Here is a 24,850-nt window from a genome sequence, read left to right as displayed (position 1 = left end):
TCTACCTTCTTTAACTTGCAAACTCAATCTGAGGTAACAGGGAGAGGGGGATTGTGGGTAAGAGTTTAGCTCGAGAGTTTGAAGCTGACACGAGCTTGGAAAATGGCCAGCTCGGTTCCGAGCTCGGAACCGATACCCCATACGTAATGACTGAACGAGGATCAACAATACAGATGGAACGTTATGGTAAGACATAACTTCTTTTTTTTCTGCATGAAACCTAAACGGAGCACCATTTATAAAAGGGGTGAGATGCTGTGATGACATCCACAGATGGAAAAAAGGGATCAACAATAAAGCACTTATGCTGTGGTAAAAAGTGCAGTCCTCTGTGCAGTGCCCTCATCTTTGGGAGGGCAACATAATGTATAAAATGCAGTGCTACAGGAAGTGCATATAGGTTTCGGAAAAAGAGTGGAGAGGCCTGATATTTTGATCTTGACCTGATCATGTTAGAGAAATGTGTAGGGGTCACCTTAAAGAAGAACGATGGAGGAGGAGACACAAGCAGTGGCCTATATGCACTTTTACATAGTGAGAAGCCATTTTATTCATGGAATGGACTTGTAGTGTATGATGGGGAAAAAATTAAAATAATCAAGAGGCAAGGGACAGGTTTAAATAGGGTGTGGGGAATGGAGGGATGGAAGGGGAGGTAGAATGTTACAAATGGATTGTGTAAGTGGCACATGGTAAAGAACAAATATGTAAGTGGCACATGGTGAATGAAGTTAGAAAAGTCTGTTGTGCTTTAGACTTAATGTAATAAAGTTCATTGCGATGGGTCTTGAAAAAGTAAGATACAAATAAGTGATTTGTCATGTTATTGATGTCCTACATTAATTATAACTGTAAACATAATATACCTATTAACATGTAGAACATTGCCCTGTATGCTGTCTTATAGCATCTCTCCTTCATCTAGTGGCTTAAGGTGCATAAGATCAAGATCAAATCAGTGAAAGAGTAGAACAGAAACACTTAAATTTTCTCATTCACACCTGTTTGCTTGTGAATGCTACTTCATTGCAAAAGGAAACCCTTTTTATCAGCCTTTCATCTAAAATTTAAGTTTTAAAAGTTCCATAAATACTGGAAACTGGAGTTTAAATGTCCACTGTCACATTCTTTCCACACAGACATTTGAATCACTTTAATTATGCCTTTTGGCGGTCATAAAGAAAGCAGGTACACTTTCTATCAATGGTTGGCAACCCCATTGTCCTTTACCCCTGAAATGTGTGAAAGGGCAGCTAACTGCACTTTGTTAGACTATTTTTAAAGTGGTTAGTTTTCTGTCAAGCTGTTAATTTAACTGATTCTGCTGTACTACCTGTCACTTACCTAAATCCAGGTACGTTTCTACAGCCAGCCTTACCCATGACATTGATTTATCACTTTATGCAAAGGCTAAGTACTCAGTATGGACTCCCCTGGAACCCTAAACCTTTCCTGCACTCATGGCCATGATAATACTGTTTTCCCTTCCTGGGGTTCAAATACAAGTCAGTCTTACTAATCTTCCATCAGCGGTTCTTGTTCCCACTGTTGGTGATAATGCCTCCAGTTTGTTTTATTCTCAGATATCTTATGTAATGCCTGTACTAGATTCTCCAAAATTGGTAGCCTTTTTCTGTGTTTCAAACTTCACACAAATACTCCAGTCAGTACAGTGTCTTCATTACCAGAGTTCATTCATGTACCACTTTTTTCTATCATGCAATATGTCGATCCATCAGACAATGTACAGAAATTGAAAACTGAATATGTGCTGAAATGGTTAACATTTTTGATTGTGTTATCACCTTATCTCGTGTCACCCTTAGTCTTTGATCTTGCCATAAGAATTCCTCCCTCATTCATCTGTTTCAGCCTTATAATGAACAGTTTTTGTTGGCTCAAGACAAAAATTGCATAATGCTGAACATGTGGATTTGGTGTAGTTGTATAATATATGGACATTATGGGACAGCAGGCAGTAAAGGGACATTGCGATTGCCTTATCCGGTGATCATCAAATACAAGAGCATTTACCTAAGCGGTTAACTAGGTAGGAGTGAGGACTGTAAATAGATGTGTAGAAGAACACATCTCCCTTAAAAAGAAGGAGGTAGCATATTGCCAGTGCATCATTCTGTACTGAGACCACTAGGGCAATAGTTCATTCTCAGAAAGCTGAATATCAGAAATTATGTAAAGGAGATTTTCCAGAGTTAGATGGCTATACATTATGCAAGGTCTACTAAAAACTGCTAATAGCTAAGCGTGGTGTGTCAGCACGTGGTGCCAGAGAAAAAGGAGTTTAACAATAAAGTAAAACATATTAAAACAGGAAAGGTGCCCTCAGTGAACAAGGTGGACTGTCTTAAATAACAAGTGCAGCATTGAATGGAATATGGTAAAGTGTAAGAGGGATATAAAACAGTATTGCTTAGGTTCATAGGTTCACTTGTCAAGTTGGCTTTCCTTGCCATAGTGAGGTTGTTAAAATTGACTACGTCTGGTGTATATGTGTGTGTGGGTGTGTTGGTGTAAATATATAATGCACATGTATGTAAAATGAATGTTATCAGCAATATATAAAAGAGGAGTTGCCATTCACTTTTTAAACACCTTTACTAACTTGTACTAAATTATCACTTAAGACCCCTGCGATGGTGCAGCGATTAGCGTTGTCGCCTCACAGCAAGAGGTTCTCCCGTTCAATTCTCGGCTGGAGCATCTTCTTTGTGGAGTTTGCATGTCCTCCCTGTGGTCAAATGACATCTAAAAACATGCAGGTAGGTGTGTGTGTGAATGGGTGTTCCTTCTTTGAAGGTTGAGCATCAGGCTGGCATTGTAAAAATCAACTGCCAATCATTAGCGGACCGGAGATCTGCTGTGGCGACCCTTAACCGGGATAAGCCGAAAGACATACATAGCAAACATACATTAATGTGAAATAAAACAAACTATATTAACATTGTTTTCAATTTACATAGCTTATACATCACATGTCATGTTTTTCTTTATAACTATCAGTCCAACATTGCATAGATTGCTCAATTCCTGCCTTCCCTTGAACCTCACTTCTCCTTCTGAACATTATAACTCATGCATTGTCCCGACAGTTTCCATTTATTTCTATGTAATTTGCTCCTTCCTTTTTCTAAAGATCCTTTTTCCTATTCGTGTATCTGTTTCATAATGTTCAGTATATATATATATATATATATATATATATATATATATATATGTGTGTGTGTGTGTGTGTATATATATATATATATATATATATATATATATATATATATATAAAACACACGCGCACACATGTATGTGTGTGTGTGTTTGTAGTTTTCAAGAAGTGGGTTAAACCTGCTGACCTTTACTGTTTGGATAGTTTTTTAGCTGTAAATTCTAGCTCTTCCCTTAATTATTGTTGTTCTACTTTAGCATCTGCTAAGGCTTTTGTCTGTTTAAAGTTGCATTCCAACATATCAATTACTTTAAAGCTTGTTCCCTGTGTATTACTCCTAATAATTGCTCATCGTTATGTATATTACTTTTAAATGTTGAGCACTATTCTGTTGTTGTTGCACTATACCATTATGTTATTTTAATATAACTTACTATGTTAATGATCTGTTTCACTGCATCTTACTGTATTAAACAATACTGTCTATAACTACTGTTCCACTAATGGTTATTTACTTTGTGCCATTGTACCTGCGTCATGACTGAAAAGGGTCTGTGGACTAGATTACCTACCAAGTTAGCAAACTGAAAATGAATAAATTCTATTTATATTTATATGCATGTGTGTGTATATATATATATATATATATATATATATATATATATATATGTGTGTGTGTGTGTGTGTGTGTGTATATATATATATATATATATATATATGTATCTAGAGAGAGAGAGAGAACATGAGGAAGGCAGAGAGATGCATATGTCAGTGTGTGCATATTTTCTTATACACATACGCGCACGCAGTCTCTTGGGGAGGCTTACTGTATAATGGATTTGTCATTTTATAATAATTATCATTATTATTATTATCAATGTTTAGTTTTAGTATTAGTTTCCCCTGACCTGTTGTTGTAAACCTCACAGCTATATTCCAGGTATAGACTGTTGAAAAGAACACCTCTGGATAACCTTTAAAGCACAACATATGATAATTTTTAAACACTTTGTGAGTAGTTTAAGGTTTCAAGCAGACTGATTTTTCTAGTAAGTAGTCAGGTGGCTTGTTCAGACCACAAAACACATTGTATTTAGTTATGATTTTGATGAGTGGAATATAAAATGATAGTCATGATCTGTCTGGAGTGACTACATATACTGTTTGCAGTTAGGTATTCTACAAAATATGTTTTCTTAGAGTTTAGGAAATATACGCTGGTCAGAGTTTAAGTTGTTGCCAACCATTATCGCTGGATCTTTAATAGTGGTGCCATTTTTTTATGATTTCACTTCTTCTTTCATAATAATTTTTTCATCTTTTTTTGCAAAAAAAAATTGATAACTGCATTTACTGATATTTAAGATGAGGTTATAACTACTGCAAAAGTTGTGTATTTTTTGACTTTTGTCAAACTTTGGCATCATTATTGAAGTAATTATGTTATATTCCCAAAAAAGAAGTGACTCCAGTGAAAGGCCTTGTGGGGCACCACTGTTAGCCAACATTGGAATAGGCAGGAGCCCCCAGCCTAACTTGTCAGGTTGCTTGACCGGTGTTTCTCATGTTAAGTTACATGTGGCTTGACATTTAAAACTTTCAATAGTCAATCATTTCTTTATTTGTATACTGCTGACTCTTGTCAGCAAAGTCAAGATAAGCAGTATGGCTTGTCAGTCCTTCAAGTGCTGTTTTTACCTGTTAAAAGAATACCCCACTAGTTAGAAAACAAGATCTCTCCTTAACAAACCCCACACTGTTCCATCTTGAATAGAAGTAGCTCCTTTGTGTCATTTTCTGTAAGGTCCTTTGTGGATTTTTGAACGATTTTACACAGAGTACTGTACTGTTTTATAGGTGTAAAATTGTTCGGGTTTGATGTCCGCCCCACACATATGCATATTTCTGAGTTGGTACCACAGTAGTCTGTTGCCATAGAACAATATGGCAACATTTTGTTAAAACTGATTGTTGGAGTCTGGCAGTTAGCACAGAAGATTAAGGCTGAGCTGTTAACGAGCAGCATTCTGTGTTTAACGATATAGGCTTGATTCCTTCTATTTCCATTTGACTAATGTGTGACTCTGAGCAAGTCACTTAACCAGTCAGTGCTCTCAGGTCACCCCTGGAAATGTACATTTGTGTCAATTGGGCCTAACTGGTTAGCAAACAAACTTACTTAGGTATTCCTTGATTGTTTATAGGAAAACATGAAGTATATTGTCCCATTATGTGGAGCTTGAGTGTAATTTTGATTTGTGGCAGCAGTTATCACACCTGTAGTTATTTATGAAATCTCCCCCTTATCTTTAGCTGTTTGACAAGTGCCTGTGCTTAATGAGCAGTTTGCACAAAGGCTACATAGCTGTGGAAAAACTATGTTGTATGATTTGATCTCTGTTTATTGATAACATGTCACATTCAAAATGTTCCTGTTCAGTTTTCTGATGTCACAAAAATAATGCATGTTACCCTTTTCTACCCCTATGAGATCAAGACGAGTTCATAAATCTAGAACATCTGATAAAAAATGCAAGTAATTTCTGTATTCTGTTTAGATGTAGATCTATTTTTCTGAATAAAGATAGCTTTTGAACATTTAAGTAGTGCCTCTTTTTTTCTCTTGTATACCTTATTCATTTTGTGGTTTTACAAAATATTTTTTGTAGAACTTGCATGTATATTTGTGCCTACTAGTATCTGTTTATGATTATAGATGTTGTTGCTATCATAGAACTTAGTGATAGTATTCTGAGGAGATTTATTTAGGTCTTTGAGAACAGTTCCCCTAGTCTTTGTCTATGTCCACTGCTAAAGACTAGAAAGATTGATCTACTTGCAGATGGGATTAGCCTTATTCTTTGGTTAAAGGTGATGCTGTCATAATGTTTAAATTATAGAGGGTATAACCATGGGTAGGGGAGTAGAATGATCCTGGACCTATCTGTATGGTGTCTACAATGTCACCATCCATAGTTGCATTTTGTACTATTTGTTCCAATTTTTTTTAATTAACATGATCAGTTAACATTCAGGCATATTTATTTGACACTGATTAGTTTGCTCAATCACTGTTTGGATAGGTGAAATCCACCATAAGAACAGCTTTCATGAAGGCATGGTATATACTTCTGACTGTGTATTTGTTTTAGCCAAAAAATACTATGATTGGCATTTAAAGAATGTTGGGAATCTTAAAAACTTAACTATCGCTCAAACAACCTTTATTCACCTTTGTTTTGCATTGCTTTTGACAAAAGTAGTAAAATGTTTAGTTGGAGATGTAGCATTGACTTCAGCTTTGACATCCTGTGTTTGATTAGCACGTCATTGTGCCAGGGTGAGGGGTGGCCCAGGGTTGTTGGATGAGGTATGGATGGAAGTCACTGGCTAGGGTTTATCTCTCCTGGTAAGGAGGGAACTGGTCCTGCTGCTGTGTGTGTGTGTGTGTGTGTGTGTGTGTGTGTGTGTGTGTGTGTGCACAAATGTCCATCCCTGATGTTCTTCGTCTTCCCTTGCTGCAGTCCTGACAGCAGAAGCAATTTTGCGAGTGCAGGTTGGCGTTCTGAGATTTTAGTTTCAGACCGAGTACAGAGTTGAACATTTTGGTTTTTCTTGCCTCAGTATTTAACCGGATGTCAGAAAAGTGAATAACTGTATTTCTTGTGGGAAGCAGATACCGCATAGGGATTATCATACATTGTGTATACCTTGTTTAGGGCCTGTTGTGCTAGATTTAACAAGCGCATATTAAGAGGAGGCTTGATTGTGCTAGGTTAGTGTTTGGGAAGCGCAAGGACAAAACAGTGAAGTCTAGGGGTGAGGAAGGAGCCAGAGGTTTTGCCAGGAGTCTCTATGGAGTCTCAGGCAGATACTTTACTGTTACAGGATGTGCCCTCTCAGGAGGTAGGCCAGGCTGAGGTAGTTAGGGCCTCTCCTTCTGTTGCCAAAGCTTCTTTTAGAGGAAGGCCAAGTTCAGCTTCTGTAGGGGCTTCTCCTAGCATTTCGGCTCTGTGCCTAAGAAACATATGCTTAAAATGGCAGAAGATTTGATTACTCTGATTAGAGGTTCTATGCCCCCACCTGATAAGAGGCTTAGGGTGGAACAGGAGTTTGATAGTTTTGAACAGTGTTCACAGGCTTCAGAGTCTTCTGTGGAAGACTTGCAAGAGTTTCCTACTTATTCTGATTCTGATGTGGATGATTCCACTCCTTCAGCTTCTCCTCCTGAGGATTTTTCATTTTCAGAGACTCTTCACTCCATGAGGGAGCACTTTAAATGGGAAGGCCAAGATTACTCTGACTGGAATTCTTGTTTTGCCCCAGCATAGGCCCTTAGCTATTCCTCCGGTGTTGAATGTTGGGGAGGGTGTTTTAGCAGAGGCTTCTCTGAACCCTGATTCCTTGCCTCCTGCTCCTGTTAAGCCTGATAGGTATTATAGGGTGCCCGAAGCTCATAAGTATTTGTTTAAGTGTCCCAGGGCGGACCCAGAAACTGTTTCTCAGGGGCCTAAAGGTGTTAAAGCTTCCGTGGTTAAAAATCCTGTACCCTCTGATAAAGAGGCAAGGGCTTTGGATAGGTGGGGTAAGAAAGTATATACTTCTTCCACTCTAGCCATGAGGGCGCTGAATTGTCAATTTCATATGCTGAAATATCAGAATTATCTCCTTTCACAATTGAAATCTAAGGTGGATGCTTTAAGGTATTGAGTGTAAAGAATTGCTGGATTTGGTTCATGTGTCTGAACAAGTGGGTAAGCATTCTTTGCAGTGTGGTTTTGATGCTGTTCAGGCCTCCTCGAGGGTGGCTGCTACTAGTTCTGTTCTTCGCAGACATGCATGGTTGAAGGATCAGAATTTAGCTGAGCATGTTAAGACCAGGATTTTGGATGCTCCTTTACAGTCTGATGTGTTGTTTGGACCGCCTGTGGAAGCAGTTTTAAAGAAAATGGAGGACAAAGCTAAGTCTATGCAGACTGTTAAAGATTTTTGCAGGTGCAGCCTCCAAATTTAGTAGAAATTGGCCTGCTAAGGGGTGGACATATCCTGCTTATGGTTCCCAGTCTAGGGGTAGATCTAGACGTGGTAGGGGCAGGGCTCAAGGTTCTTTAGGCCTAGATCAGACAGTTCACCTGCTCAGACTTCTGGTGAGGGCAGGGGTCAGTCCTTGCAGAACCAATGACCTGCCTTTTCAGCTGCCAGTGGACTCGTCTGGCAGCTCCTTTGGGAGGAAGGTTGTCTCTTTTCAAAGAAAATTGGGATTTAATCACTCAAGACAGATGGGTGCTGGATATCATTCATCACGGGTACAGATTTTATTTCCACACAATGCCCCTTTCAAAGGCATGCCAGATGTTCCTCCTCCACAAAGAAAAGAGGCTCACAAGCAAGTTTCTCAGTTACTCCAGATAGGGGCTATTCAGCCAGTCCCTGTGTCAGAAAGGGGCTTGGATTTTATTCTCGCCTGTTCCTAGTGCCAAAGAAGGGGAACACGTGGAGACCAATTTTGGATTTATCTATCCTCAACACTTATCTGGACATTCCCAAGTTCAAGATGTTGACGTTACAGCAACTGTTACCTCTGCTGGGCAAGGATCACTGGATGGTAACTTTGGATCTCAAGGAAGCTTACCTTCATGTGCCCATAAGGCTAAGTTGCAGAAAGTATCTGAGATTTTCATTATCAGTTCTCTGCATTGCCCTTTGGCTTATCTACTGCGCCAGAGTATTCACAAAGGTTCTGGCTCCAGTGATAGCTTACTTCAGGCTTCAAGGCATTCAAATTTATCCTTACTTGGACGACTGCCTGATTCTGGCTCAAGAAAAGGAACACCTTCTACAGCATCTGGAATATGTCATAGCAGTGCTAAGATGCCTAGGGTATTCTGTGAACGAAATAAAGTCCAGTCTAGTACCCTCTCAAGACATGTGCTTTCTGGGTGTGAGACTGAATACAGCAGCCCAGATGGCCTTTTAACCCCGGACAAACAAAAGAGTCTGTCACTTTACTTCCATCAACTATCTCATCAGTCCGTGCTGACTGCAAGGACAGTCCTTCAAGCATTAGGGTTCATGGCATCTTGTATTCTGGTGCTTCCCAATGCCAAACTGCATATGAGGAAGCTGCAATGGTATCTCAAAATGTATGGACACAGCACTGCCAAGATTTGGACACTGTCATTCCAATAATACCTTGCCTTCAAAAGGAATTCTTGTGGTGGGCTCAGGAATGTCACCTAAACAATCAGATTTTAACGACAGATGCCTCGGACACTGCTTGGGAGCTCATCTAAATGGAAAGTGGATACAAGACAAGTGGCCTGCCAGACTACAGCATCTACATATCAACATGAAGGAGATGTTAGCAGTCCAGTTTGCATTGATGGCGTTCAAGGAGTTACTTCTTCCAGGGCAGGTGTTGATTCTGACAGACAACACAACTGTCATGTGGTACATCAACAAGCAAGGGAACACATTCTTATCCTCTATGCAGGCAAGCAATGATTTTATGGGAGACGCAACTGACTCTTCAGGCAAGGTTTCTGCCAGGAGCACAGAACTCCTAGCAGATGTATTAAGCAGACAAATCATGGATCCCCACGAGTGGAAACTGGATCTTCATGTATTTCAGAAATTGACAGTGTCATGGGGAACTCCAGACATAGATCTGTTCGCTTCTCCACTAAACCACCAGCTGCCAAAGTATTGCACAAAGGGGTTTCATCACACAGCTTGGAAAGTGGATGCTCTGTCTTTCAGTTGGAAAACCTTCATGTCTATGCCTTTCCACCTCTACCTCTTCTTCCAAAGGTATTACTAAAGGTCAGACAGGACAGGCCAAGGATGATTTTGATAGCTCCAGATTGGCCTCGGCAACACTGGTACCCACTTCTAAGGAGTCTTGTAAAGAAGCCTCCATGGCCTTTACCTCTGATTCCTCATCTGTTATCTCAGAAGGACGGTCATCTGCTCAATGTCAAGCTTCAATCTCTTCATCTCACAGCTTGGCATATTCTGTGTTGAAACATGGTAGGTCTCAGCTTCCTCAACAAGTTTTAAATGTGATTATGAAAGCTAGAAGGCCTAGTACTAAAATGGAAGAGATTTTTATTTTGGTGTACAGCAAAGAATTTGGAGATTTCAGAGCCTAATTTGAGTGTGGCTCTTCAATATCTTACTGAGTTATTGGACAAAGGTTTGTCTTTCTCTTCCATAAAGATTCATGCTGCAGCAATTTCAGCTCACTATGATTGTGACCCACCTTTGTTTTCGCATCCTTTGTTCAAGCAGTTTCTTAGAGGGGCAAAGAATATAAGAAGCTCCTACTCCTGCTTGGGATCTCAATTTTGTGTTGGAAAACTTACTCTACAACCTTTTGAGCCTGCAGCTACTGCTGAATTGAAATATTTGTCATGGAAGACTGCTTTTCTGTTGGCTATTACTTCTGCAAGAAGGGTGTCTGAGTTGCAGGCCCTTATGGCAGTAGAGCCCTTTTGATTTTCCATAAGGACAGGGTATCATTAAATCCTTCCTTTATGCCTAAGGTGGTTTCTAGTGTGGCTTTAAACCAAACTATTCATTTGCCTAATTTTGCAGATCCTCAAAATAAAGGGGAAAAGATTTTGCACACTTTAGATGTACACAGGCAATTTATTTGAGCAGGACTAAAGATTTTAGGCAGTCTCAGCAGTTACTTGTTTCTTTTGCTTTAAGTTCACAGGGCAAGCCTGTGTCAAAACAAACTATTTCTAGGTGGATTGGCTTTTGCATTGCATTTTGTTATTCCCATCATGGCAAAGAGGTTCCAGCTGGGATTAGGCCTCATTCCACTAGGGCTACTGCCACTTCAACAGCATTTCTAAGATATTCTGGAAGCAGCTACTTGGAGTTCAGTGCATACTTTCTCTAGGCATTATCACCTGCCTATATACTCTAAGGCTAGAGCTGGTTTTGCCACAGCTGTTTTACAAGGCATGTTGTCAGCTCCTGCTACTTTATAATTTGCCAGCCTCCCTTACCTCTGCTTTGGGATTCTACTGCAGCAAAGAACATAGTACAGTTTTGTACCTACCATAAATGTAGATGTTCCTCCTTCCCTCTGTGTTTCAGGGTGGTTGTGTAGGTGAGTTTACATGCTTATATTTTTGTATATATTACTGTATATTTTGTACATGTTTTTTGGTGCAGGTTGTTTTGGGACTTGTCTTTTTGGGTCTTCTGACATCTGGGGCAAGAAAAGACTGAGGAAATTCATGCGCATTAGTACCCCCGACGATTGAGCACAAGCGCCATGACCCTCTGGTATTCTGGGACGCGGACTATACCCAATTGTCAGGACTGCAGCAAGGGAATCCTCGAACATCTACATTTATGGTAGGTACAAAACTGTACTATTTGGTAGTGTGCACTTTGACCAATACAGGAAGGGATTTATGAATATCCAAAATGTCCCGACCTTGTCTGGTTGATGGCCACAATCTCCTGTCCCCTATCTTCCTCTCCCACTGTCTTCAGGTTCTGTGTGTTGGATGAATGATTATACCAGTAGGAGAAGTCAGCATGGGAGCTGTAATAATATTTAACTAAAACAATTTGGGTGGGAAGGTATGTATGACTAAATTTTTGATAGCTGCTGGAGACATAAAACTGAATGTTCTTTCACATATGGTGATCTCAAATTTATGTGTATTTAGAAGTGGAGATGTGGGGGGTTGTGTGTCTGTTACAAAAAGGGGAGGTTCCTTTGAAGCAGTATTTTATATGCACACATTTTAAACAACTGCCTCCAAACTGGGTATTGTTAATAGACAACAGAGGCTGTTTAAAGTCTTTTGAAAGTGATTGCAGTGTCTTTTATTTAGCCTAAAGTTTTAAATGTTAACTCTTATATTTCTTCTAGAAAATGGTCCTGCAACATGCTATGCATGCTCTAGTGACCACATGATTCTTCTTCCACATGAGTCAGAAATGAAAGAAAGATCAACCACTGCTTCTGTAGCTTCCTTGTATCAGAATGCTGAAAATGGTCACAGTACAGACATCCTTCGAATAACCTTCATGGACAGTGAGCTATGCAACAGCTTCAAGGTGAGAGCCTACCCTATGCTCTGTGATGTCTCCAAAGTAATATGTATTAAGAAGTGGTAGGACTACCGCAGACATTAGGACTGCTTGGCATTCCGGCTGTTTTCCTCCCTCATCACATCCATCATACTTCTCTTGTTGCATGTCTACAGTTCTTTATTGCCGTACAAGCAGTTTCTCCACAAATGAGTTGTCAGGCTGTATTCCTTAAACTTCTTGTTACCTTTGGTAACAAAGTTCATTCAGATTGGTAGTTTTGGGTGCTAATCACCTATGTGTACACATCAATTTTTTATAACTTTTCTGCATTTTCCCTACTTACTTTAAGTCAAGTAGCATAGCAAGGGTGAAGTGAGGGTGGCAGTTCAGTCTTCTGTATATAAGCAAGCAAATATCAGCTTCCTACAGTTTAAAAAGCAAAAATCTTTTTTTCTTCACTTCATTTGAGGAGCTGAGGGAGCTTAGATTTGGCTGCTGTAGGACACCAGTTGGTACAAAAATAACAATCAGATTTCTAGAGTAAAAGCCAAAGTAGTTTTTGTTTACTCTTCACTTAGAGCTGACTGGGTGGGGCAGTATAGTTTGGACTGGCACTGGGTACCAGATGAGCCAGCTAGTGCTCCGTTCTAGACTCTTGTATTCCCTCCTTCCCTTTCTTGGTGTGCAGGCCTGAGACCTGTTTTTCCCTTTGCACACCAAAGCCATTATTTGATTTAGAGGATAAAAAACCTTCAGATACAGCTTAATATAGACCCATTTCAATGTTAAATAATACTTATAAAGTGTCTGTCTTCACTGGCTAAGAGAATGTCAAAGGTGCTGCCAAACTGATAGACATGGATCAGTGTGGGTTTGTGGAGGGAAGGCAAACATTTGACATTAACAGAACAATGATAATCCACAGGGAAGCAGAGTGTAGGAAAATACCATTGTTGTTGTTGGGTCTTGATGCAGAAAAAACCTTCAATAGACTCAGCTGTGACTTTTATAAGTGGGGCAATAGAAGCATTTGTGTTCTGTGATAGAATAATAGTAGGAGGCTATATGGAAGGTCAGAAGCAAGAATTTGAGTGGGAGTGTTCCTCCCCAACAAGCTGTGTTTGAATAGGGGAACCAGGAATGAGTGTCCTTTTTCTTTTTTGTTATTCCTTTATATTTAAAACCATTAGCAAAGAAAATAAGGCACTCACCAATTTAAGGCTGAAATTGGAGAAGAGTTCTTCACTATTCACTGGGAGGCTGTGATCAGCTCAAGGGTAGATAGCAGTGCTCCTGCATTTCCCAGCTGCTTCTCTCTGGAGACCAACAGGGGCCAAGTGTCCTTCCACCAGCTGCAGGAGTTGAAGTTTACCCATGTCAGGTGGCTCAGAAATATAATGTCTAGAGGATACAAAATTTAGTTCATAAGTACTTTTTCAGCATCATACTCCTTGCTGTATGCCGTCCCCCCATTGTAAAGCTTTGTCAAGGTAAGAGTTAAAGAACCTGTTGTAGAAAAAGGGCTGTCTAGGAAGCCCCACCTGATGAGAGTTTGACTTTTTTTGGGCCTAAGAATGCACAAGACCTCAGACTCGTACTGGATTTCTGGCCTCAGCCAGTAGCATAGAGAGAGAAATTCAGAATGGTTTTGGTGCAAATTTTCATTGTATGCTTCTCCTAGAGAGAGCTTGGATGTTCATCGTGTTTCACTGTTGCAGTCATTACTCTTGGTTTATCCTGCTGCCAGGCTACCCACAGTCGGCCTGAATTCCAAAGTCCTGGTCCGGCGTCGGTTGATCGCCTCTTCCCTAACGTCAGTGTGCCAGGGGTATAAAAGATGCAGCCGACGCCATTTTCTTCAGTCTTTCTTGCTGTGCGGTGCCCGAAGCAAAAGCAGTTCGCAAGTGCCAGTTGGCCAACTCCTGAGATTTTCGAAATCGAATTTCAGATCTGAAGTCTTCATTAAAGCTAAGTACCCCATTGGGGAAACTTCTTTCTTGCTCCAGACCGATGTCAGAAAAAGTTAACAATTGTATTTCTTGTGGGAAGCAAATACCTCATAAGGATTTTCTCTCTTACTGTATTCCTTGCCTAGGCCCTGACCACGATGTTGCTTGTTGTCGGTTTTGTGCTAGATTTAACCAACGCGCACTATAAAGCATCGGTATGATTTTGCCTTTCATTACTTCGGCCAAAGATTCAATTGTACTATGCCGTCGGAGCAACCGACGACCAGAATTTCTAAAAAAAATGCAAGGATAAAGACAAGGACAGGCATCCGAAGTCCAAAACCGACGATGAGGCTTCCGCTAAGCTAGTCGTCTGTTCGCCGGTTCTCCGTGAGGTGCTTTCGCAGCCCCTGATGCCCGCTACCTCAGAGCCACAGGCCACTTCCAACTTCCACATGGAGCCGACTGGACCTCTGGAAACTCAAGGTATTGGATCCTCGGAAACTATTCCCTCAGATGGGTCCAGAGCCGCTGTGCAAGCATCGGCTTCTGAGGGTGTTTTCAGACCAACTCAGTTATATGTAAAGCCATCTTCAGCTTCCAAGCCAAAGACTTAAGCAGCTCTAAACAGGCTTCCATGCCTAAAAACAAATGCTCAAAATGGCCGAAGACCTTATTACTTTGATCAGGGGTTCCCATCCCCCTCCTGATAAGAGGCCTAGGCAAGAGACAGAATATGAATCTTCAGATCATTTCCTCTGATTCCTCCTCTGATCAGGAATACTCTCTTCCTCCCTATGAGGATTCTGATGCTGAAGAATCTATTCCTTCAGCTTCTCCTCCAGAAGATTTCTCCTTTGGGGAAACCCTGCATACCATGAGGGAGCACTTTCATTGGGAGAGCCAGGATTACTCAGAATCTAAGAAAAGGCTCAGAGATTTTCTTTTACTTCCTCAGCACAGGCCCCTTGCTATTCCCCCTGTTCTGGACATTGTAGATGATGTTTTTTCAGAGTCCGGCCTGTCTCCAGATTCTATACCCCCTGCACAGGTTAAGCCAGACAGGTACTACAGGGTCCCAGATTCCCATAAATTTCTTTATAAAAACCCTTCTGCTGACCCAGAAACCATATCTCAGGGTCCTAAGGGAGTCAAAGCTTCCACTGCTAAAAATCCTGTCCCTTCTGATAGGGATTCAAGGGCACTGGACAGATGAGGGAAAAAAAGTTTGCACTTTGGAAATTTGGCTGTGAGGGCCTTAAATTGTCAATTTCATATGCTTAAATATCAGCTATACCTAATGTCACTATTAAAACAGAAAATGTTGACTAACTCTGAATGTCCTGAAAACAAGGAAATGCAGGATTTATTGCATGCAGCTGAACAAGTGGGAAAACGTACTTTGCAATGTGGTTTTGATTCTTTGGAGGCCTCTTGTAGGGCCGCTGTAACGGGTTCTGTGATTAGGAGGCATGCTTGGTTAAAGGAACAGAATCTGCCTGATCATGTTAAAGCAAAATTATTAGATGCTCCATTACAGCATGATACTTTGTTTGGTGTTCAGGCAGAAGAGGTGTTGAAGAAAATGGAGGATAAAGCTAAATCTATGCAGACAGTTAAGGATTTCTTACAGGTACAGCCACCTAGATTTATCAGGAACTGGCCTTCAAAAAATTGGTCCTTTCCAGTGTCAGACAGACCACAAAGAGGCAGATACAGACGCCCTCGAGGCAGATCCCAGCCCCAAGGCTCATACAGGCCTAAGCAATGGGGTGCTTCTACCTCCAAAAGCGGAGAAGATAAATCTCAACCTTATAGGAAACAGTCCCAATGACTTTCCTCTACCAGTACCAAGCACTTACCTTTTATAAGCTCCCTTAGGGGGAAAACTGGCACTTTTTTCACAAAACTGCCACATGATCACCCAGGACAAATGGGTCTTGAATATAGTGTCTCAGGGCTACAGGTTCCACTTTTGCACCCTGCCAAAGGCAAGAGGCATGCCAGACCTGCCACACAATCAATGGACAGAGGCACAAAAGCAAGTTTCATCCCTCATGGACATGGGGGCCATTCAGCGAGTACCACTACAGGAGCAGGGACAAGGATTTTATGCACGACCTTTCTTGGTACCCAGAAAGGACAAAGCCTGGAGACCAATACTGGACCTGTCTATTCTAAACACTTTTCTGGACGTTTCAAAATTCAAAATGTTGACTCTGCAGCAGCTTCTGCCCATGCTGGGCAAGAAGGCTTGGCTCGTAACTTTGGACTTAAAAGAGGCATACCTGCATGTCCCAATCCAACAATCTTGCAGAAGAAACCTCAGATTCATAGCTGGATCAATGCACTACCAATTCTCTGCACTGCCCTTTGGCTTATCTACTGCGCCCAGGGTCTTCACAAAATGCCTGGCACCAGTAATTGCTTTTTGCAGACAAAGAGGAATTCACATATATCCTTACTTGGACGACTGCCTCATTCAAGCAGAGGACAAGGACATTTTACTAAAATATCTGGCGTTTGTCAAAAGATTACTAATTTGCCTAGGATACACAGTAAACGAAAAGAAATCAAAACTAGTACCCTCTCAAGAGATAATATTCCTGGGTGCAAGCTTAAATACAACTGCCCAGATGGCTTATCTCACGCCAGACAAACAAAGGCAACTGACTTGTTACTTCGAAATGTTGGCAACAAAAACCCAGTTATCTGCAAGAAAAATTCTGCAGACTTTCGGCTTCATGGCATCCTGCATTCTGTTAATTCCATATGCAAGACTGCATATGAGGAAACTACAATGGTATCTAAAAAGTGTTTGGACTCAACATTGCCACAGCCTGGAAAAATTAATTACACTCATTCCCTGCCTGCAACAGGAGTTTCGATGGTGGTCTCAGGCCTGTCACCACAACAAGGGACAGCCTTTCACTTTACCCACTGCCAGGCAGACAATAACAACAGATGCGTCAGATTATGCCTGGGGGGCCCACATGGCAGGAAAATGTATTCAGGGCACATGGCCCACAAGCCAAATGCATCTTCACATCAATCTAAAAGAAATGCTGGCTGTACAAAATGCTCTGGCAGTTTTCAAAGATCTCCTTCATCCAGGACAACTGCTGATAAAGACGGACAATACTACAGTCATGTGGTACATAAACAAGCAGGGAGGCACGCATTCCTACCCCCTTTGCAGACAGGCCATGATTTTGTGGAACACAGCACTGACTTATCAAGTACGCCTGCAAGCTCAATTCCTGTCAGGAAAGATAAATACTCTGGCAGATGAACTAAGCAGAAACCTCATGGATCCTCACGAGTGGAAACTAGATCCACAAATCTTCAGCATGACAACAAGGAACTGGAGATGCCCAGACATAGATCTATTTGCCTCCCCTCACAACTGCCAACTACAGAGATTCTGCACAAGGACTTATCACAAGCTAGCATGGAAAGTGGATGCTCTATCATTCAGCTGGGAAAACCTTACAGTATATGCCTTTCCACCACTACCTCTCCTCCCCAAGATACTCCTAAAGGTCAGACAAGAGAAGCCAAAAATGATCCTGATTGCCCCAGACTGGCCACGCCAGCACTGGTACCCAGTCCTAAAGAGCTTGTCTCAAGGCCCAGTCTGGACATTGCCTCAAATTCCTCATTTACTGTCCCAACAGAACAATCAGATACTGCACAGCCAACTCAAAACCCTGAATCCGGCTGCATGGCAAAGAATGTAACCATTCAGAACACACCTCTCTCCAAAGCAGTTATGGATGTTATTCTGGAGGCCAGGAGGCCCAGCACCAGAAAATCATATGCAGAAAAGTGGAAGAGATTCTGTGTTTGGAACCAGGCACAAGGAATTGACATGCTTGTACCAAATATTCCTCAGATTTTACAATACTTAACTGAGATGTTGGACAAAGGCCTTTTCATCAATTAAAATTCATGCCTCTGCAATTTCAGCTCATTACAATACAGACCCACCTATTTTTTCACATCCACTACTAAGGCAGTACCTCAAAGGGGCCAAAAACATAAGACCCCCAAGAAGAGCACCTGCTTGGGACCTCAATTTTGTCTTGGAAAAACTCACTCTGCCTCCTTTTGAGCCAGCTAATACAGCTGAGATAAAATTCTTATCATGGAAAACAGCCCTGCTCTTAGCAATAACTTCAGCAAGAAGTCTCTCAGAATTACAGGCACTAATGGCGGTTAAACCTTTTATAATTTTCCATTCGGACAGGATTTCTCTGAGGACAAACCCAACATTTATGCCTAAGGTAGTGTCCAGTGTGGCTCTTAATCAAACAATTCATTTGCCTACATTTTATCCGAACCCACAGAATAAGGGGGAGAGACTTCTACATTCTTTGGACATACACAGACAGCTACGCTTCTACTTGGACAAAACTAAAGCTTTTAGAACATCTGAGCAACTCTTAGTGGCATATGCTGCAGGAACTCAAGGAAAAGCAATCTCAAAGCAGACAGTTTCCAAATGGATAGCCCACTGCATTAGTTTCTGCTATTCTAAACATGGCAAATCAGTGCCTAAGGGCATCAGGCCACACTCAACCAGAGCAGCAGCTACTTCAGCAGCCTTCCTCAGAGGAGTACCAACTAAGGACATTTTAGAGGCTGCAACTTGGACTTCAGTGCACACTTTTACAAAGCACTACCACTTACCTCTTTACTCTAAATCCAGAGCAGGCTTCACCACTGCAGTTCTGCAGGGCCTCATAGCCACTCCTAATTCTATTTAGGCCCAGCCACCCAACCTCAGCTTTGGGATTCAACCCAAGAGTAATGACTGCAACAGTGAAACACGATGAACATAGTACAGTTGTGTACCTACCATAAATGTAGATGTTTGAGTGTATTCACTGTTGCAGTCCAGGTTACCCACCCACATCCCCCTTGTCGTTGCTGGGACTTATCTGCACTTCTCTATACTATACAACCTGTGTGGTGTATTTGCTTGTAGATGTAGAATAAGTTTTATTTTAGTGCATACTTTTTTATTGGCATAATTTTTTAGCCTACCCTTCTGGGGGCACCTGACATCTGGGGCAAGAAAAACTCAAGAAAATGGCGTCGGCTGCATCTTTTATACCCCTGGTGCACTGACATCAGGGAAGAGGCAACATCAACCGACGCCGGACCAGGACTTTGGAATTCAGGCCGACTGCGAGTAGCCTGCCAGCAGGATAACCCAAGAGTAATGACTGCAACAGTGAATACACTCGAACATCTACATTTATGGTAGGTACACAACTGTACTTTTATTCCTGTGCTCTGCTAAGGTTCTCTGACTGAACTGTTTTACAGACCTTCATGATTCCTTCTTTCACAGCAAAATCACAAAGGAGTCTAGAAGGTGTGCAGTCACTTCCAATTCAGAATTCAGAGTCCCCAAGGTATTCATCAAAAATATACCATTAGTAGCAGCCCACCACTGACTGCTCATGACAAAAGTCTTCTCATGCCTAGATGATTGGTTCCTTATTGCCCCATTTCAGGGTAAACTCGTACAGTGCACACACCTTTTAGTCAGACTGCAGAATTTCCTGAGCATCGCAGTGAATTCATCCAAGTCTCAACTGCAGCAAGCACAGTGCATAACTTTCATAGGTTGCATACGTTGAATATCCAAGTGTCCACAACCTTCCTACCAGATGACAAGGTCACTTCTCTGCAAAACTGTCCTCAGAGAACTCATTAAGCTCCAGAATTACAGTCCCCAAAGTGACATTTGCAGTTTACACAGGTTCCCATGCCCTGTACATATGAGGCGCCTGCACCAATCATCACTAATCCAGTAGACCCAACATGATCGGTCATTTTTCTAGTGAATCATTATTTCAGACTTGTGTAGGAACCACCTGCATTACATCGTACTCCCAGCCTGACAGTGAGCAAATCCTTTCAATTGCCTGAGGCCACTTAAGTCATTACAGCAAATGCATCTGTCTAGGAGGTAGTGGACACTTTTAAGGACCAGACAGCACAGGGGCTGTTTTTGTCTCAAGAGTCCTCATTAGTGTGTGGTAGCTCTGAGCTATCAGCTTCATCTTGCTGTCCTTTAAAACCTGATCCCACAGAATATAGTGGCATTAGTTTGGTATAAATGGTATTAAATGCCAACACTGGCAGACAGATGTAACAAGAACCTTTCCCACAACTAGTCACTGAACCAGAAGATGGTTAATAGGATTTTCTAGAAAGGGGGCTAACCAGTGTTGCAACTGTTTGCCTGCCCAGCAGATGTGAAATGTTACTTATTCTCTTATCGCATCACTATAGCAACCAACGAAAGTTGCTTATAGTAAAGATATGTTTGCAGAGACCTCTTTGTGCTTCCCATTTAGACCCCTGATAACCAAGACCATCCAGAAAAAGAAAAGACTGCACTCTAAAGTAATTCCAATAGCCCCCGTTTTGGCCACACTAAGTATGGTTCCCAGTGTTGAAAGTGTGAATTCAAGACAGCCTACTTTGGATAATACCATTCTACTGGAAAAAAACAGAAATTTACAAGAAGTGAGGAACTCTTCATTTTTATGCTGTACAAAAGAAGAGCCTTCAGGTGCTCAGCATCACCCCATTGGGATGGTTACTAGAGTGTCTAAAGGTTTGCTTTTCCAAGGGAGACAAAACACTACCTATGTCTCACATGGCACACTTCCACTAGAGCTGTGTCCACTTTCATGCATTTCTGAGCAGGATTTGTGCAGTGTCTGCAAGGTCCAACCTCAACACCTTAACAAACACAAAAAAGGGCATCACTTCCAGAGCAGGATCATCTTCTGGGAATACCTTTTTAAACAGGGGTGTTCTTATGACTGGAACCAACCCAGTAAGACAGGCTGGGACCCTGTCCTATATGCTACTGATGAATCAGATGTGAAAGTCAAGTACTTGACATTGCAATAAATCCATAAGAAGTACATCCACCTTTGATCATGTCTGACCAACAATTTGCTCCATTCACTGGTCCTGGGACAAGCAGGCCACCTTACAAAATGTCAGCTTCACCATCTCTGAGCACGCTATTTATAGTCAAATTGGCTTACTCTATTTACCCTTTTTCTAGGAATTACCCTTTTTCTCTCTTTCTGAAACACCTAGGTGGACACACTATTGTCGCAGAACTAGAGATCTACAATAAGAGAAGCATGATGGGATCAAGGGATGGAGAAATAGGCTTAAAAGCTCTGAGTGACAAGTAGTGGTCTTGTCTGCATCCTATAGTTCTACTTGTTATGGAGGAAGGGCAAACTTACAGATATGTACTTACAGTAAGCAGATAACTTTTGTTTATTACATTAAAACATACATTGAGTTGCCTTTTAAAATCATAAAATTTGAGAACAGACTGATGTAGTGACAGTGTAAAAACTGCAATACATGATCCTAAGTTGATAGTGAAATTGAAAGAGCTGGTGACAATGACTATAGGTGCTGTATGAATCCTTTAAACGAAAGCATTTTGGAATGTAGGAGATGGACTTGGTGATTTTTTCCTGCAGGACAAAGAGTGCTTCACTACAGTGTGCAGATTGTACTCAGATAGTCAGAGTAGCAATTATTTTGTTTTCAAAAGATATTGGACCTGTTATCCTGTTTACATCTTTAACTACTGTAGTCTGAATTGGGATATGGAAGTTGTAAAGACGACTGTGCTGCATGGTGTTTATAGATCACTGGTTTCAAGCAAAAAAAAAAGGGAAAGTAGTAAGAAAAAGTTATGTACCAAGCTATAAAAGTACATGTTGTAACTGTATATAGATTTGTAAATGCACATGTGACTGCATACATAATTGTAAGCCAACCTGCAAGCAGATAGGTTCAGCGCAAACTTTGCATCCCCGTCCCCCCCGAAGGCCCTTTCAACATCCCTGATACTTGTCCCGCACCTCACATCTCCGTAGGTCAAGTGTTAAAGGCCCTATCCAAGGCAAAGAACACAGCTTTGGGACCTGATGGTATCCCAGGTTGTATTCTGCGCCATCTCCAGCAAGAACTAGCTCTGCTATTGAGCACCCACCCTATTCAACCACAGCCTAAGTACAGGATTCATTCCAGCAGAGTAGAGAACTGCCATTGTCATCCCCTTGCACAAAGGTGGTGCCACTACTGACCCTGGAAACTGTTGCCCCATTAACTTGACAAGTCTGATCTGTAAAACAATGGAGCGTATTATTATGGATCTCATAAACAAGAACATAGGCAATCTCCAATCACTTGACACCACACAGTTCGGTTTCATCAAGGGCAGATCTTACCTGTTGAACCTGGTTGACTTCTTCGAGACTGTCACCAAGGCCTTGGATGTGGGAAAGTCAGTACATACAGCTTACCTTGACTTGGCCAAGGCCTTTGACACAGTGCCCTACTCAGGCATCATCGAAACGCTACCACAGCTTTACATAAATCCCTGTCTCATCAGGTGAGGGTGGCCAGCTGGCTCACCAACAGAACCCACAAGGTCAAAATAGGCACCTCCACCTCCGATAGCAGACCTGCCACTAGTGGTGATCCCCAGGGATCTGTTCTGGGATCCCTACTGCTTGGCATCTACTTCTCAGAGGTCCAGGCAAAGACAAAAGGCCTGTGGCTGACCCAACTTTGCAGACGACTGTAAGTTAGGTTCTGTCATTGAATCCCCAAATTATGTCAACATACTGCAAGAGTGTCTCACAACAACAAATGACTGCTGGTATGGCCTTGGGTTAAATGTAAAACAAAAATCATCATACCATCCGGCAAAGACAAGTCCTCTACTGATTACCACATCAAGGGCAACCCCCAAAGTACACAGCCTGTGGTGAGAGACGTGGGTACTCAGGTTGATAATCTCACATTCAACCATCATGTAGTGGCAGTGGTCAGAAAAGCCCTTTACCTGGTTCACCTCATACGTAAAGGGATTGCATCCATAAAAAAGGAGGTTATTCTCTCTCTCTATACTCCTCTCTCATTAGACCAATAATTGAGTGTAATGCCACATTTGGTATGTACCTCTCTAAACATCTGCACCAACTGGAAAGGCCACAGAAATACCTCAGAAAGAGAATCCATGGTCTCTAACAGCTGTCCTATGCGAACATGCTCAAATCACTATCAACTCTACTCAGTATCTTACAAATTGCTCAGGGGTGATCTGTGTCTCACCTACAGGGCAATCTTGGACCCTGCCCTACTAGAGATGCTCCATATCCGCAAGTCTAACTCCTCTCGCATTACCCGCTGGAAAGGCCTGAATCTAGTATGCAGCATCAACAAAACCTGCTGGAGAGACAGGTTTGTCTCCCAGAGACTGCCCCGTCTTTGGAATAGACATCCCTTACACATCAAACAGAGTACTTTGCTGTTCCTCTTCAAGTGCAACCTTGATGAGTGTATCTGAAACCATAAATTTGTCCCAGGGGTTCCACCTGTGTCCCTTATTGACAGGGGCGTCAGGTGCTGACTGAGGTTTCTTTTTTAGAGATAAACTCTTGGCTAGGCTTGTAAGGGCCCCTGGGCCATTACATTAGTAACCTCCTATGATCCCCTGATCCTATGAGCCTGTAAAAATGCATGCTGTAACTTAACTATATTCATATTTACAAAAGTAGATGTAACTGCTGGTTAAACCTAATTCTGTCACTCTTGTTAGTCATTAATTTTTATTCTGTGTTTATTTTAATTGATTTTAATTATTCACGTAACAGTTTCAAACAATTATTTTAATTGACTGTGCGTTATGATTGGTTCACTACATTAATTCAAACATATTTAAAGAAAGTTTTTAAAGGTCTTTGTATGTCTGAAGAAGTCTGTACACAGGACAGACGAAAAGCGCTTCAAGACCAGCATTGATCATAAAAGTGTAGTATCAGTAAAATGGTACAGTCTTTAATGTGCAGACTAAGTTTGATGTTACTCACATAAGCATAGTATCAGGAAGAGAGAACAACCTTAACAGTACATACTAGGTCCACTGTTACTGATATATGTGTAGTATCAAAAGGAGAGGACCAACATTAACAGAGTAGAGTAACTCTGATATTCATATAAGTGTAGTATCAGAAGGAGAGGTCCAGCATTACCAGTGTAGTCTGATGTTACTCATGTAAGTGTAGCATCAGGAGGGGGAGCAGCATTACCAGTGTACCCAAAGTCTGATGTTACTCATATAAGTGCAGTATCAGAAGGACGTAAACAACATTAATAATGTAGTCTGATGTTACTCATGTAAGTGTAGTATCAGAAGTAGGGGACCAACACAAACAGTGTAGACTAAGTCTGATGTTACTCACTATGATGATATGAGGTAGTGCCATCTCTGCCTGGGACAGTAGTGCAGTACATGTGTAACATATGCCAGCATAGCTAGCTGGAGTTTTGTAAAGAATTTTGTCATTTGACTTATCACACTGATTTGTACAGATGCTTGTGTTAAAAATGTATTTGTAAAATTGCTTGTGTTAAAAATGCATCGACAGTGGGTTCTGCTGGACAGAAGAGAAATATATGTGTATGTCAGACAATATTAATATAACTGATTAAATACATGCTTTAACAGAGAATTATGGAAGGAAAGAGGTTAATCTCAGTCCAGCTAATTTTGAAAAATAGGTTGAAAATTAAATTGGTTGGTTTAGGTCAT

At 41.3% G+C, this 24,850-nt stretch overlaps 1 protein-coding gene across 4 annotated transcripts in view; it reads left to right on the top strand.

The window, feature by feature from the left end:
• Positions 1-24,850, top strand: part of LOC122793047 (serine/threonine kinase 11 interacting protein) — a 1,659,807-nt gene that overhangs the window by 928,011 nt on the left and 706,946 nt on the right. For all 4 annotated transcript variants that reach the window (XM_044060719.1, XM_044060720.1, XM_044060718.1 and 1 more), the window contains exon 18: positions 12,078-12,265. In XM_044060719.1, the coding sequence (XP_043916654.1) occupies positions 12,078-12,265 (188 nt within the window). The remainder of the gene's footprint in view (positions 1-12,077; positions 12,266-24,850) is intronic.

Source organism: Protopterus annectens, chromosome 2.part0 (genome assembly GCF_019279795.1).
Source record: "Protopterus annectens isolate FY-2018-M chromosome 2.part0, PAN1.0, whole genome shotgun sequence".
Lineage (NCBI taxonomy): Eukaryota > Metazoa > Chordata > Ceratodontiformes > Protopteridae > Protopterus > Protopterus annectens.
This window is presented reverse-complemented; position numbering and strand designations above follow the sequence as displayed.